The sequence below is a fragment of the Populus trichocarpa genome, chromosome 6 (genome assembly GCF_000002775.5).
Source record: "Populus trichocarpa isolate Nisqually-1 chromosome 6, P.trichocarpa_v4.1, whole genome shotgun sequence".
NCBI lineage: Eukaryota > Viridiplantae > Streptophyta > Magnoliopsida > Malpighiales > Salicaceae > Populus > Populus trichocarpa.
Genome location: NC_037290.2, coordinates 13737789 through 13752363, shown reverse-complemented (window position 1 = coordinate 13752363; position 14575 = coordinate 13737789). Strand labels below are relative to the sequence as shown.

The following is a 14575-nucleotide window of genomic DNA, read 5'->3' as shown; positions in this document are numbered from 1 at the left end:
ATTAGTTAGGTAAGTTTTAATTAGAAATCATTTTCTATAAAAGATTTTAGGTTTAATTAGGAATCATTTTCTATAAATGATTCTATGTATGAAACTAGTATGAATAGAGATGTTTAGTTTATTTTATTCATAATCAAATTATTATTCAGATTTTATAAAATACCAAAGAATTTTTTTCTAAATCTCTTTACAGCTTACATCTGTAACATTAGGACTTAAGAACTCTAGATTTTATCCATGTTATACATCTTGTTATCAACTAATACAAACCTAGAGGGTTAGAATCCTAGAACCCACAATCAAGATTCAACACAACCCAATAAAACTAAAATCAAGTTGAAAAGAACCTAACCCAATAATTACATGAACCAAAGAACCGAAGTTATAAAGGTTGAATGCCACAAATAATGAATATTTGATAAGTTCTAAATAGTTCAATGAAGAACCAAGAGTAAAAGAAATCTTCTCTAATATTATTTCTAAAAATCAATGAGTTTTCATAGCTTACACAAAAAAAAAATATTTATAGTTCAATATAATAAACCATACTAAAATATTAGGTTAAAATAAAAACTCAAATATAAAATAGTTTAAGAGTACTTTTAAAATAAAATAAAAAAATCCCAAGTCTTAAAAAATAAATCTCAATCTGCATAGTAACTTTTAGATCTTGTTAAAAGGCCTTCCCGATATGTGATCATTATAAAATTTAACCTAATAGACAACAAGACTTTTAAAATTATATGAAAAATTTTTAATTTAATCCAATAATTAAATTAAAAGTTATAATTATTAATATGAAGTTGTGAAGTCAAGCTGTAGTATATTTTAATGAGTCCAATCTCTTACTTAACAACATTGATTAAGATTTGATACTCATGAACTCAACCATTAATATAAATTTATCATCTGCTCTCTTTTCTTTTCATTCTCTTTTTTCTTTTCATTCCCTTGATATTATAGTCAAGAACTCAATTGCACAAAAATAAAGTTCCTTACATGGTGCAACTATATAAAATAAAGCTTGCAACACACGAGAACGGTTATAAGCTCTTTTTGAAGAGGAAAAAATTGGACAAAGCAAGTAAAAAAGAAAACCTAGAGTATTCTAGGAACTTCTGGGCTTGGAAAATAAGAAATCGTAAAGAAAGAGGGGAAAAGCTGGCTTCCGGATCCAAGTGCACGTAACACAATTATAAAGTCCAGTCTACAACAAACATTTAAATAGAAAATCTTAGCAGACGTTTTCTAGAAAGCAATCTCCCAGAAGATCAACGGATGTCGCTTTCCTTTATTTTGAACGAATATTGGAATACAGAGCACATTAGAATCAAATACTGTCTCTAATCTCTTGACAAACACAAGAGAATGATGAAATTCAAATATACTCTTCCTGTAAGAGTGAAGTTTTTAGCTTGGGACTGCTACAAATTTGACTGATAACTATTTGGTTGTTGTTTCAATTGCAGAGCATCAAATGTTGAACCTTGATTTACCCAGGAAGTTATTAGGCGATGCGCAATTGCGAAAGGTCCAGGGAAAAACATCGGAGCAAGTTCCCCACTTTCTACATTAAAATCTGATGATAAACTCTGTCCTTTCTCAACCCCTCTACACATCTGGTCTACCTTGGCCGCTGCTGTTCTTTGTGCCTTCTCGTATTCCGCAAACATTAAAGCTTTTCGGACATCTTCTCTACTGTGCCATTGAGCATCTAAATGATTCAAAAATTCAATATTAGCCCCATGATATGTCTCCAGCAGACCATCCAAGTATAAAATAAAGTAAACCCAAGCTCGCTTAAGTATTATACATGACATAAACAAAAAGAGATGGAAGAGACCAATAAATGTGTATCGAATGATTTCTTTCCCCCCATTATATGCGCATTACTGTCACCTTTTCCACCAGAAATCATATCAACTTAGTGAAAGTATAGATTTAGTTTCCTTTCCCTTTCTACAGTTAAGGGATCAAAAGCTCTTTCACATCTAAAATGGAGAGATGTGGAACTTCAACCGACCTGAAGGTAAAATCTTGGCTACTCCTTTTGCTCTAGAGTTTGTATTGTGCCCAGAATTTTTTCCATACTAAAGAAAGAGGTTTCAGGAGGGAAAGGAGAGACCCAAGAGTAATCAACCAAATTCTAAATTTTCAATTACCTTCCAACTCTGCCTTGTCTACTTTTATTTCAAGTGATTTTGCATATGCAAAGAAACCCACCATCAGCTGGCATGGCATGCTGCTTGGGCCAACTAGAAAGAAACCAGAACAAGTGCACAATAAGCTAACAGCATATGTAAATAAATAAGTCAGAGAGTAACAAGACATCAACTATAACAGTGCACAAACAGAGGATACTGAGGTCGTGAGATGTAGAGAACACTAATCACCCGTGAAACAAAAACATGAAAGAAAAAAAAAAGCGCAATTGTTGAAAGTGTCATGACCTAAGAGCCAATAGATATTAGCTTGTAGGTGTAACCATAATATAGTTATTTAATGAAATTGCTAAGACATTATCTTTTAAATTTGTTTTAATTACATTATGTACTTAATTATTTGATAAAATTTCATGCAATGATATTTGTAAGATATATGGTGCAACACTTATCTCACACTGTGGATAATATGTTAGGTTCCTGAATATCATATATGCAGCGGAAACAATAAAACAAAATTATTCGAGAGTCCTTAGAATCCTGTTAGACAAATCTAGAGTTGTTTAGGAATTTATTACTTGAAGATCTGATCTTTTTTGGCTTTGAATAATTCTTTAAAGGCTGAGTTGTTGTAAACCACAAGTCGTCCAATTGTCAGCCCCCAATGGTAATCCACATGAACCACCAGTGAGAGATCTTCTAAATCCCTATTTAGAAGAGAGGGATTGTTATGCCTAGAGTGCTAGCTCTCTATTATATGACTTATATAGTTTTTATGTGACTTATATAGTTTTTTTGTCTAACAAACCACTATTTATAGGAAAATCTGAAAAAATCATATAAATTGACAAAACATCAATTTGCCCCTTAAATAATATTTATATATTATTTAAGGATAATTTTATAAATTTAATCAATCACGTCCCTTCTTGTTTATTGTAGGACTAGAATTATAATCCCTAAATTAAATACATTCTAGTGTTTAATTCTAAAATTATTTTCAATCAAGTTACACTTGATTAATTATCTCAGTTTAATTTTTGACTAATGGTTCTTAATGTGTGACCTATTAGGTTCCTAATATGTTGGCTTAAAAATAAATTCTAATTCTAATTAAATAAATTAAATGATTTAATTTATTATCAATTCAATAATTGTTTAATTTATATTTTAGATCAGGTGCATCATCTATAAACGTGTAATGATCCTCTAAATATTAGAAAATACATTAGTGGTTTGAACTAACCTTTCAGTAACCGGTTTCTCAGTGTAATTAATATCATTTCATCAATAATGTCTCAATTTAACGTTAAGCATGAAATATGTCTGCTATGATAATTATGTTTGTTCTCTACATAATAGTCATTGATCGTTTGAATAAGATTTAAAACTCTTTTCAAATCTCATTCCACCTTGGCCGAGAATTTCTCAGTCAATACTATTTGAGAACAGATATAACATTTTTCCTAATTCACCTAGGGTGATGAATCCTTTCTTGATCACTCAAGTACCTTCATATAGTTTATATTATACCCAATGCATGTCCCTTCATCACCTCGATTAAGATAACATGTCACAAAATCAAAACATAACATTCTCTATATAAGATAACTTAGTGATCTCAAGTTTAAGGATCACTTACACAACCGTTATGTGAGTCTTTCCATAAACATAGATGATCTCTTTATATGAAATTCTCATGCGAGTCAATTCAGTGTATATATCTTATGACAAGCTCCTACATATTAGTTATAGATATCTCTTATACCCCAGCTTATGAGAACAATTGCTTTCTTTCATAGAGGAAAGAACATAATATGTATCAGTTTATACAACTCTAATAAATATCCAGTATTTAAGAGAACATCGACTACAAACATTTTAGGAACAATATTTTGATGCAATAGGAATCTCATAATTATAACTTTATAATTTTATTTGCAAAGCATTTTTATCTTATAAACTTTATCTTTACTTTAGATTCATAAATCAAATATTAGATTCATTAATCTAATATTGTATGAATATTAAAGATAAATTAAGCTTTTATTGATAATAAATATGTATTTACATGAATATAATAATATCACGTATAACCAAGTGATTGACTATAAAACATATTAAACAAATATAATACTATTAAACGTCTATGGTCATAGCTTTTTTGAAACTAGACATCAACAAAAAGCAATAAGACTGGCATGCATTAAATCTTTATCATACAATGATATTGGAGATTCTCACTTTATGATGATACTAAGAATATTGTGTGGATGCTTGTTAAGAATTGAGATCATCAAATGTGGCCTAAATGAGAACGCACTTGGTATTTACCTTGCATTAAAAGCTTGCATAAGTGAGATGGGTGTTGCTGGTCTTTAACTTGAGATTATTATATTATCTCGTAGGAGGAATCGTGTACCTCGACACTTTTGGGATGGACTTTGAAGGGTCATACATACATTGGTGAATGGTTACATGAAGACCCATATAGAGGTTAATGAATAACCAGTATATGATTAGTTGCTTCTGGTAAAGGAAGTTAAATGTCATTGGCCACTCATTATGTGGATGACTTCAAAAAATTTGTGCGCACAGTGGAAATTGATTTTAATAGGTTCTCAAATCATATTTCATTTCAAATTTATCTACTAGGTAACCAGAGCAAATTAAGAAGTGGCTATATAAAGTAGGCACAATCCAAGCCCTAGCTCATCTCGTGGCATTGTATGATGATGGGGCTGAATTGCATGGTGACGAGAATCTTGATTGATTCTTTTTGTCACTTTAGGTGTCATGATGGAGAAGTACTAGCTTGAGCACTTGACTATGTAAGACAAGATGCATGGATAAAAATATTCATATTGTATTTAATACGAGTAGTGGCACTAGGACTATAGCCAAGCCTTACTGGGAGTTTACAAGGTCACTTGCATAAAAAGAATTGAATGTCAAAGTAATATGAAAGAATGAGAGAAAGAGTACTTCCTATAAGAGTCTTAAAGAGACCCGGACTCTCTAAAAGTCTCAATGATACTAGGGCTTTATACTAGTCTTAATGGGATTAGGGTTAGGGATCATATTATAACTAGAAGTCTAGTTTTGTCCTTGAAATTAGAACCCTAATGAAATTACAATTCGTTCCAAGAGTCCTAGTTAGACTAGAACTCTTAAAAAGACTCCATGTGTAAATTGTAAATTACAATTTGTCCAGAAGATCGTGTCTCTTGGAAGTTGAATTTGAATGGCAATTCTCAAAGTTCTTGGGGGTTAAAACAAGGGGTAAAGTTGATTAGTACAAGTTGTTACAGGAGACTATTCACGTTTCCTAGGCACCTGGCTTTCCATTCAGAATTGTTTAACAACAAAAGCCAGGCAGGTTCAGGTACAGAGAAACATAAACTCACATGCTTAACAGGGCTTTGGATCATCATGAGAATTTGTTCTTCACATGTTCAGTTACTAAAAATGTCTGGCAGCATAAATTGCAGCTTTGTGGAATAATGTGGATGGAAGTGGTATCAAATGATTTAAAATATCTTGAAGCTGAGACGGATTTGGATTATGATTGCGCAGAAAGGCACAAAAGGATCCATATAACTGAGCTGGCTAGTTTGGTACATAATCCCAATAACTTCAATCTACAATGGTTCATTATTTTGCAGGAAGCAAATTGTCTTGTAACTAGTAAATGGTTTCATTATTTGATAGTTGTATAATTTGATGTAATGTTTTTTCTTTAAGTTCTCTTTAAGCTACAAAGCTTTTTTGATCAGTGAAAATTTTAATTCGTCAAATAATTAAAGAAAAGAAACCTGCAATCTAGGTTTCAAGCTTGAGACTATTGCCACTGCACTATTCGGTGGCACTTTCGTGGATCATGAGCACCAGAATTGGATGAAAATTCTAGTCCTGGATTATGCATGGAGTGAACATTATGGCTTAGGGAATTCATTTTTACTCATACAATTGTTTTGGTTTGCTTGCTTTCAAAGGAAACAGAAATCTACGAGAAAATATGGACACGATGAAAACATAAATATTACTGTGGAAAACCTAGCTCTCTGTTTTTCTGCGTTTTAGAAAACTGATTTGATAATTTTCCAATTTCTTATAACTTCAGATAACTGTTTTATTTTATTTCACCCATCCCTTATATTCCAATAGGAAAATACACTTCAAATCAGGTTTTCTAGTTTTTCCATTTTGAAAAGGTTGCTTGGCATAATAATGTAAGGAATATTTTTTTTCATTTTTCAATAGACAAAAAATTCCAAAGTATATGCATCCAATTGTTTTAATTTATCCACTCATTGTAATAGCACAAAGATGTCATTTTAGATATTCTCCATTTTGTGCCCGATACTTCATATATTCAGTGAAATAATTAAAACCAAAGATGATGAATGACAGGGTAGCGACCCACAATATACTAAATGGAGAATTATTTAACACACACAGAGACAATATTTTAGTTTCAGTATGGATGTACTTTAACCTTTAAGGTGCTAATCTTTGGCCCCCCGCTATATGACGGATGGAATATTAAGGCAATTTTTAATTTTGTTGATTAAAAACAAAAATACTCTTCTTTGTTACATTCCCAGTAAGCTCTATGACACACAAGCGAAAATTTAAAGAAAATGCAATCATATAAGAGTGGTAAAGGAGATACCAGGCCATGGCTGAGAGCTATGATACATAACTTCTCCTACTTCAATGGCAGTCTCTTCCCATGTTTCTCTCCTCACTGCCTCTTCTAAGCTTTCTCCAGGCTAAGGACAATAGAAGAATTCAAAAATTAAAATTCAAGTACAGAAGAGAATAAAATAATTGCCAAATAGATGATTTCTTATGATATTATCATGAGGGTCTATCTCATATAAATTAAATGCTTGTATGCATTTTGGACCCTTCAGCTTACAGGGAATGCTTCTAGCTATGGGAAAACTAGAAATTGGCCAAGACACATACCTCTATGAAACCAGCTAAGCAACTCCACATTCGGGGTACAAATCTTGACTGTCTGCCTAAAAGGGCACGATCATTTTCTCGATCAATAACTAACATGATGACAACCTGCAGTAAGAGAACAGTAATTTTCAAAGCTAATGCATCCAGTAGAAGTTTAAACAACATTCACAGTGGAGTGAGATAAGAATTACAGTACTGGATCCACACGAGGATAAACTTTCCTTCTGCACAACTCATTTGAGCATTGTTTCCGCCTCCCAGATTCCATGGGAACAGTTTTCTCTCCGCAATATCCACAAAAACGTGAGATGTTATGCCACTCCAGCAATGCTTTGGCCTAACCAATGCAAAGACCAAAATGGTTAATATGGAACTCTTAGTGCCACCAAAATGGCATATATATAATAATTAAATGGGGGTATGTTAACAAGGTGGCATGGACCTGGACCTATTAGAATGGGAGAAAGTGAAACATATTTACGTCATGAGGCTACTGACAGCAAGATCAAGGAAACATCCACCCCCCAGGTCCAACTCTAATCTCGAAGTGATGGAGAACAAATATGGAGGGGAAGAGACTTCCGTAGCAAAGTGAGACCTTTCAGTTAAGATGTTAAATTAAAGACAAAAACCAAAGAGGGGATAGAAATAAATAAGTAATAAAGATGATAAATTGGGGCAGGCAGATGTGTGTAGTCTGCTCAGCTCAATTAAACCTCAGTTCCAAATTACATCACTTGTCTACGCTTAGTTATTCATCAAGATACTTGTGTCGCAATACACTTTTAGAGCATAACATGAGATCAGCTCAGGTAAAACTTTTCCTATGTTGCACGAGGCTTGAATTTCAAGTTTCAAGACACTTTTTTCCATGGCTTGTAAAAAGTTGAAACATCCAATTAACTGGCAAGATGATAATCTGAAATTCAAGCCATCGACAAAATGGCACCCTCAAATTTTCACAAACTAAAGTGGTAAAAAATATATCTCAACTATAAAGATGAGAAGGGAAAGAAGCCATTTTTCAGCAACTAGAAAGCTCACATCTATGTTACCATTTTAACTTGAGGCACTTAAAATGATCCAAACCTCATTCTTAGAACCAAGCGCATAAATCTAAGACATTAAACTAATTGAAAAACAAAACCAACTTACATGGCCAGCAACGGCCAAATCAACCATGGCCTGCTTATCAGCCCAATCTGTAGCCACCATAAGTGTTCTTAACTCAATGAAGCAAACCTGCTCACTATCAAATTCAGTGAATAAACTATTTTCACCGGAGACATCAATTGCCCAATAAACCACATCCACATCTTGTTCAGAGCTTGAACCCAGATAAAACAAGCTGTCTCCGGTGAATTCAACCCCAGAAGCAGAAAATAAACCTTTACAATCAGCCAAACTGATCCAGCCCAGATGCCACGTGGGCCCCAAATCAGCATCGGTGCTAGTGGAGGACGCCAAAGGCCTACCCTTCCTAAAGGGTAGAACCTTGAAATTAAGAGAAGAGGATTGGTGGGAATTGTCTACAAGTTGAGTTTTGAGGGTTTCAAGGGCTAAGGCAGGTGATAATGGGTGGGTTGGTTGGGGTGTTTTAGACCTAAGAGGATTGCCTGCAAAGGCGTGGGATTGGAGGCTTATGGGCATGGCGGTTTTGGTACGGAAATAGGAGAAAGATTTCTCTGTGAAGAAGAACGGGGTTGCTTTGGGGGAGAGGAGCTCGTATAAAAAGAGGGAGGAAACGTGGATGATGATGAAAACGCCGACGACGACATTATGATGATGATGATGATGATGATGATGGAGGGGTTCTTGGGTGACTCTTGTTGTGAGTGCTTGGCATCGAAAGCTGGAGCTGTCTCCTATAAAAGGTTTGAATTATAAAATTATAATTAGAGAGAATTTTTATTAGTATCATGATTATTAGTAAATTTATAATTAATAAAAATCTATGTAAGGAGAATAATTATATAGAAAGAAGATATATTACTATTAATGTATAAATTATATTATTGATAAATTATTAATTTAAATTATTTTTTTATTTGTTAGCTTCATCTAAAGTTTAAGGTTGATTTATTTTTATAAAAAAAATATTTATCTTATCAAGTTAAATTCTAATAATTCTAAAACTCTAATTTTAGCATCGCATTTATTTTTTATTTTTAATAATTGAATGTATATTTTACAATGTAATTTTATACCTCAAATATTAAACTTTATAGCTAAATCTTAATTCTTTGAAAATTAATTAAACAAATTTATTGTTGTGAGATTTTCCGTAAATTATCCAAATCCTAATGGATAATAATATCCATTTTATATTTTTCAAACATGATAAAAATATAATTTTATATATTTTAGAAAATATGCATAAAAAACTTTTAGAATTTGATCGTATGCACAAAAACAAAACATATTTGTTTGTGTTTTTGAAATGAAGAGATTTTTTTTATTTATTTATTTTGGATTTTTTGAAATTTCAGAGAAAATCATATATTTTTAATATTAGGTCTGTATCTTACAGTGTAAGTCTACAATCCAATATTAAATGAAATTCTTGAAAAAAAAACATATTTTTGTGTTTTTTGAAATAAGGGGTATGTTTATGCAAAATGGATTCAAAATTGACTTTCTAAACTCATTTTGGTCATGAACAAACTTAGCAAATTCATGATAAACATCATTTCTTCAACATGTATTGCTTAAGTTAAACTAAAACAACATTATTTTATCAAGAAGAAACAACTTGGATAGAAGACTTTTACTACATCAAAAACATCCAAAAGAGCTTTAAAAAATAGAATGAGACTATCATAGTAACAAAAAGAGCAACCATAACACTACTTGCCAAGCATTCCAAACTCCATCTTCATGTTTGTAAACATAAATACAGACTAAATGACAATTAAAAAAAATAACTTAAACAGGCCACATGGACTCCATTTTTAGATTAAAAAGTAATACCTTCAAGTTCCTAGAGCAGCTACTACCCTCTTTGCTTTCCATTGTCAAGTGTTGTTTCTACAAGCTTGATGCCCTTTCAAAACTTAAGAAATCCTTATGCTAGGCTTTTAAACCTTCACGCTTAGAGTTTCTTTATCAATCTTTTCTTTTTTTTTTCTCTCTTTCTTACTCTAATTTTTCAAGGGATATTTATAGTTTTTTCTAGGTTTTTTATAGATTCAAACATAGATTGATCAAAGTTTAGCCCTTTGACCAAAATGAGAGGGTTCTAGAGTACATTTCACTGCTATGAGCTCTGTACTTATGCTAGTTTTACAATGGTGATTTTGCAACAAACTTGGTTTTTGAAAGTTTTTATGGTTTTCCAAACTTGGAGACCAAGAAGCTTGTTTTTTATCTTTTGAACTTGAAAGAAATGTGATCAACCTTTAGTAAGAACTCACTAAGAAAGCTAGAAGTGTGAACACACAAAAAAGATTAGTGGTTTTATGAAATAGGTATCACGTCCATCGATGACTGAGTTACCCACTTTTAAGGTTTTGTCGGAGCAACTCCAATGTAAACATCATCGGGGACGACCTGATCTTCGTAGAGGAGAAGCATACCTTTCGTTTGGATCCATCCTTGCTAATTTAGAAGTGAGCAAGGAAAATGCAATGATAGCTTATCAGGGACAAGATGTTATTGAATTCTTTGAAGAAAATGGGACCTAAATGTTTAATAAGAGTAGCTAATCTTTGTAGAGGGGGTGTTTCTTAGTTGAATAGTGGTGGTTACAACCCTAGAGGTGGTCATAAATGTCATATTTATTCGTTTGAAAGTGCTTAATTAATCAACCAAAACTATCGAATAAGAAGTTAAATAATTGTTGAACGACGCATTGTCTAGGTTAAACCCTAGAAATTAGGGTTTTGTATTTGGGATTTAAAAATTTTCACTTTAGTCCTTGTTCTCCCAATTACTTTTACTTGCACATATAATTGCATCCTCAACTCTTAATTTCATGCAATTTCACCCCTGCCAAACTCAATCATCAGCCCCACAGTCCAGCGTCATTTTCATCTTGGTCCTTGGTTTCTGATTTGTGAACTTGGACCCTTAATTGACCATCAAAATTTTAATTTTCTTCAAATTAACCCCTGATTTGGTTAATTCCAGCCCTTATAATCACACATCTTTTTTAGTGTGGTCTTTGGTTTTGGATTTCTTCAATGAAGTCCTTAATTACTCATCAAACTTTAATGTTTGTGTAATTAAACGTTTGATTTGACCAAATTAAACTCTTTAAAATTGCAATTTGACTCTTAGATTTTAATTTCTTCTAATTAAAGCCTAAATTGACTTCAAAAATCAATTTTTCTTGCAATTAAGTCCTCAATAAAATTAATTACGCCTTCCAAAATTCTCATTCGGTCCTTACCTATCCAAATTTGTATTTCTTTACCCCAAATAAAAATATTTTCACCAACGGAGCCTTTGGTCAATTAGAATTGGGTTGCTAATTTTGCTATTTTTATACGTTTTGGTCCTCTAACTTTTCCACTTGTCACTTTGATCATTCGCCACAAACTTGGGCAGTCTTATAGGCTTTCTTCATGTATATCCTCTTGTATTTTGGATTTTTTTTTCTATTCTTTCTCTTTCTTTTCTTGATTTTTTATAGGGTCAAATATGGGTAACAACAACTTTGTTGATCTTACTTTGTTCATTGTGATTTGTTCAATTATCACCATTTCACTTACGAATTGTACTGTATCCAAAAATAGTATCGTGTGAATAATAGTTTCACTAAATAAGTTCCCAGAAAAGACTGGACAAATGGTCCCGTTTAAAACTTAATCTTCTTAGACAGAACTTCCTAAACCATATTTATTAACCGCACTAACTTTTTGTGTATGTGAACATTAACGTATATATGAACAGTAACCAACGATAACTTTGATGTCAATCTTAGAGAGTATAAGCAAGATAAAAATAAAAATAAAAAAGCATGATCGCTCCAATAAGATAGTGTAAACTATCATTAACAAATCAATAATTCACTTATTCAAAAATATAAATCAATAAGATATATGACATGCATCAAACCATTTAAATTGCATTAAAAAATTAGAAGCTAAACTATAACTTTAAAACAAACATATATAGCAACCTTCTAAAATTAAACAAAAGAAAAAACAAGTCATAACAAATCAAAAGGTTATAAATTGAAGCATATAAAATTAAAATTATATATATATATAGCGACTTAAAAGGAAGTTCAATTATAACTTAAAATTTTAAAGATTCTAAAAACCTCTTTCATAATTATTATTATTATTATTATTATTTACAAGATAAACAAAACAAAGTATAATACGAAAAGAATAGCCTTAAGATTGTTTTTCAAAGTTGTAAATAAATTAAACTAGTGGATAAATGTTTAGTTTATCAAATGTGCTTGTTATCTATGTTTTTTAAAAACACTCCCAACATATAATGTAGTTCTCAAACTAAAGGATTTTTTTTATTTTGAAAATCTTGGGTTTAATGGGTGTAGCTTATGGGGGTAGTAGTTTCTTCCATGCTACTACCATTGCTACGAGACAAAGAAACCAAATTGACAAACTCAAAATAATTCAGTGGTCTTCGAATCCCTAAATTTTTTAGAACGAGATTGTTAATCACTTTAAGAATATCTTTTTTTACATCACTAAAGACATTGGCATGGATGGTATGAGATGCAATGATCATGATAGGCTCTCTACCCATGATGCTCTTGATCTTTTGAATCTTGATACAAAGGACAAGGCATTCTATGTGTTAGTTTAATATGTCTTGTATTCAATCGGTTGGTTACATGTGACATATTATATTCATGTAAATACATATTATTATTAATAAAGGCTTGATTTATCTTTTATATTTATATAATATTAGATTAGTAAATCTAGAGTAACGATAAAATTAATGGGACAAAAATGATTTGCTAAGAAAATTATAAAGTTGTTATAATTATAGGATTCTTATTGCATCAAAGCATTGTTTCTAAAATATTATTGGTCGATGTTCTTTTAAATATTGAACATTCATTAGAGCCGTAAAGACTGGTACATATCATGTTCTTTCTTTTATGAAAGGAAGCAGTTGTTTTCATAAGCCGAGGTATAAGAGATACTTATAACTAATATGTAGTTGTTTGTCATAAGACATATACACTGAACTGATCCGCGTGAAAATTTTATATAGAGAGATCATCTATGCCTATGAAAAGATTTATGTGACGGTTATGTAAGTGATTCGTAGACTTGAGATCATTAAGTTATCTTATATAAGAAATGTTATGTTTTGATCTTGTTACATGTTATCTTAATTAAGATAATGAAAAGGTAGACATTAGGTATAACATGAACTGTATGAATGTACTTAAGTGATCAAGAGAGGATTCATCACCCTATATGAATTAGGAAAAATATTTTATTTGTTCTTAATTAGCATTGACTGAGAAATCCTTGGTTATTTGAAAATAGTTTCAAATCTTATTCAAACGATCAATGATTATTATTTAGAGAACAAACACGATTTAACATGGCAGATATACTCAATGCTTAAATGTTAAATCGAAATATTATTAATGAAAGGATATTAATTATACTGAGAAACCAGTAACTGAAAGGTTAAGTCAAACCACTAATGACTTTTCTAATATTTAGGGGATTATGACACGTTGCTAGAAGATGCATCCGATCTATTTAATTAATCAATTGTTGAATTGATAATAAATTAAATTGTTTAATTTATTTAATTCTATTTAATTAGAATTAGAATTTATATTTGGATCAGCATATTAGGAACATAATGGGTCACACACATTAAGAATTATTAGTCAGAAATTAAACTAGGATGATTTAATTAAATATGACTTGATTAAAATATATTTTAGAAATTAAAGACTAGAATATAATTAATACAGAGATTATATTTCTAAACCTAGAAAAATCAAGTAAAAACTTGATTGAGTTAATTTCTAAAATTGTCTTGAATTAATATATGGATATTATTCAAGGGGCAAATTGATATTTTGTCAATTTATAGAGGTTTTTATATTTTCTTATAAATAGTAAGTTATGCTTTTTATTATGTTGAGATTGTCTATTAGAAAGAAAAACTACGTAAATACAAAATTAAATCCAGCACTCTAGGCCTAATAATCTCTTTCTCCTAAATAGGGATTTAGAAGATTTATCACTTGTGGTTTATGTGGATTATCGTTGGAGGCTAGATAATTGAATGGCTCCCAAATAATTTTGTTTTATTATTTTTGTTGCGTGTATGATATTCAGGAACCCAGCTCTATGCTCTTAAAACAATGAAATCTTATAAGAGTCCTAATCAATATGGATTGCAACTGATATTTTTCAAAACATTTTGGGATATAGATGGGGATACAATTAATATTATGGTTCAGAACGCTTTTAGTATAAGAACTT

General features: G+C 31.3%; 1 protein-coding gene across 2 annotated transcripts; it reads right to left on the bottom strand.

Annotated features, from left to right (window-relative positions):
* Positions 1-1261: 1261 nt before the first annotated feature.
* LOC7497632 (nudix hydrolase 19, chloroplastic) lies at positions 1262-9001 on the bottom strand. Of its 2 annotated transcripts, XM_002308273.4 has the most exons (6): positions 8292-8999; positions 7333-7473; positions 7137-7241; positions 6838-6937; positions 2163-2255; positions 1262-1714 (listed from the first exon to the last, which is right to left on the bottom strand). In XM_002308273.4, the coding sequence occupies exons 1-6, from the start codon at positions 8784-8786 to the stop codon at positions 1425-1427; spliced, it is 1224 nt and encodes a 407-aa protein (XP_002308309.2). In that variant the 5' UTR covers positions 8787-8999; the 3' UTR covers positions 1262-1424. The 2 variants fall into 2 exon arrangements, with proteins under 2 accessions (XP_002308309.2, XP_024458228.1); XM_024602460.2 differs by lacking the exon at positions 2163-2255 and having other exon boundaries at positions 8292-9001.
* Positions 9002-14575: the final 5574 nt, after the last annotated feature.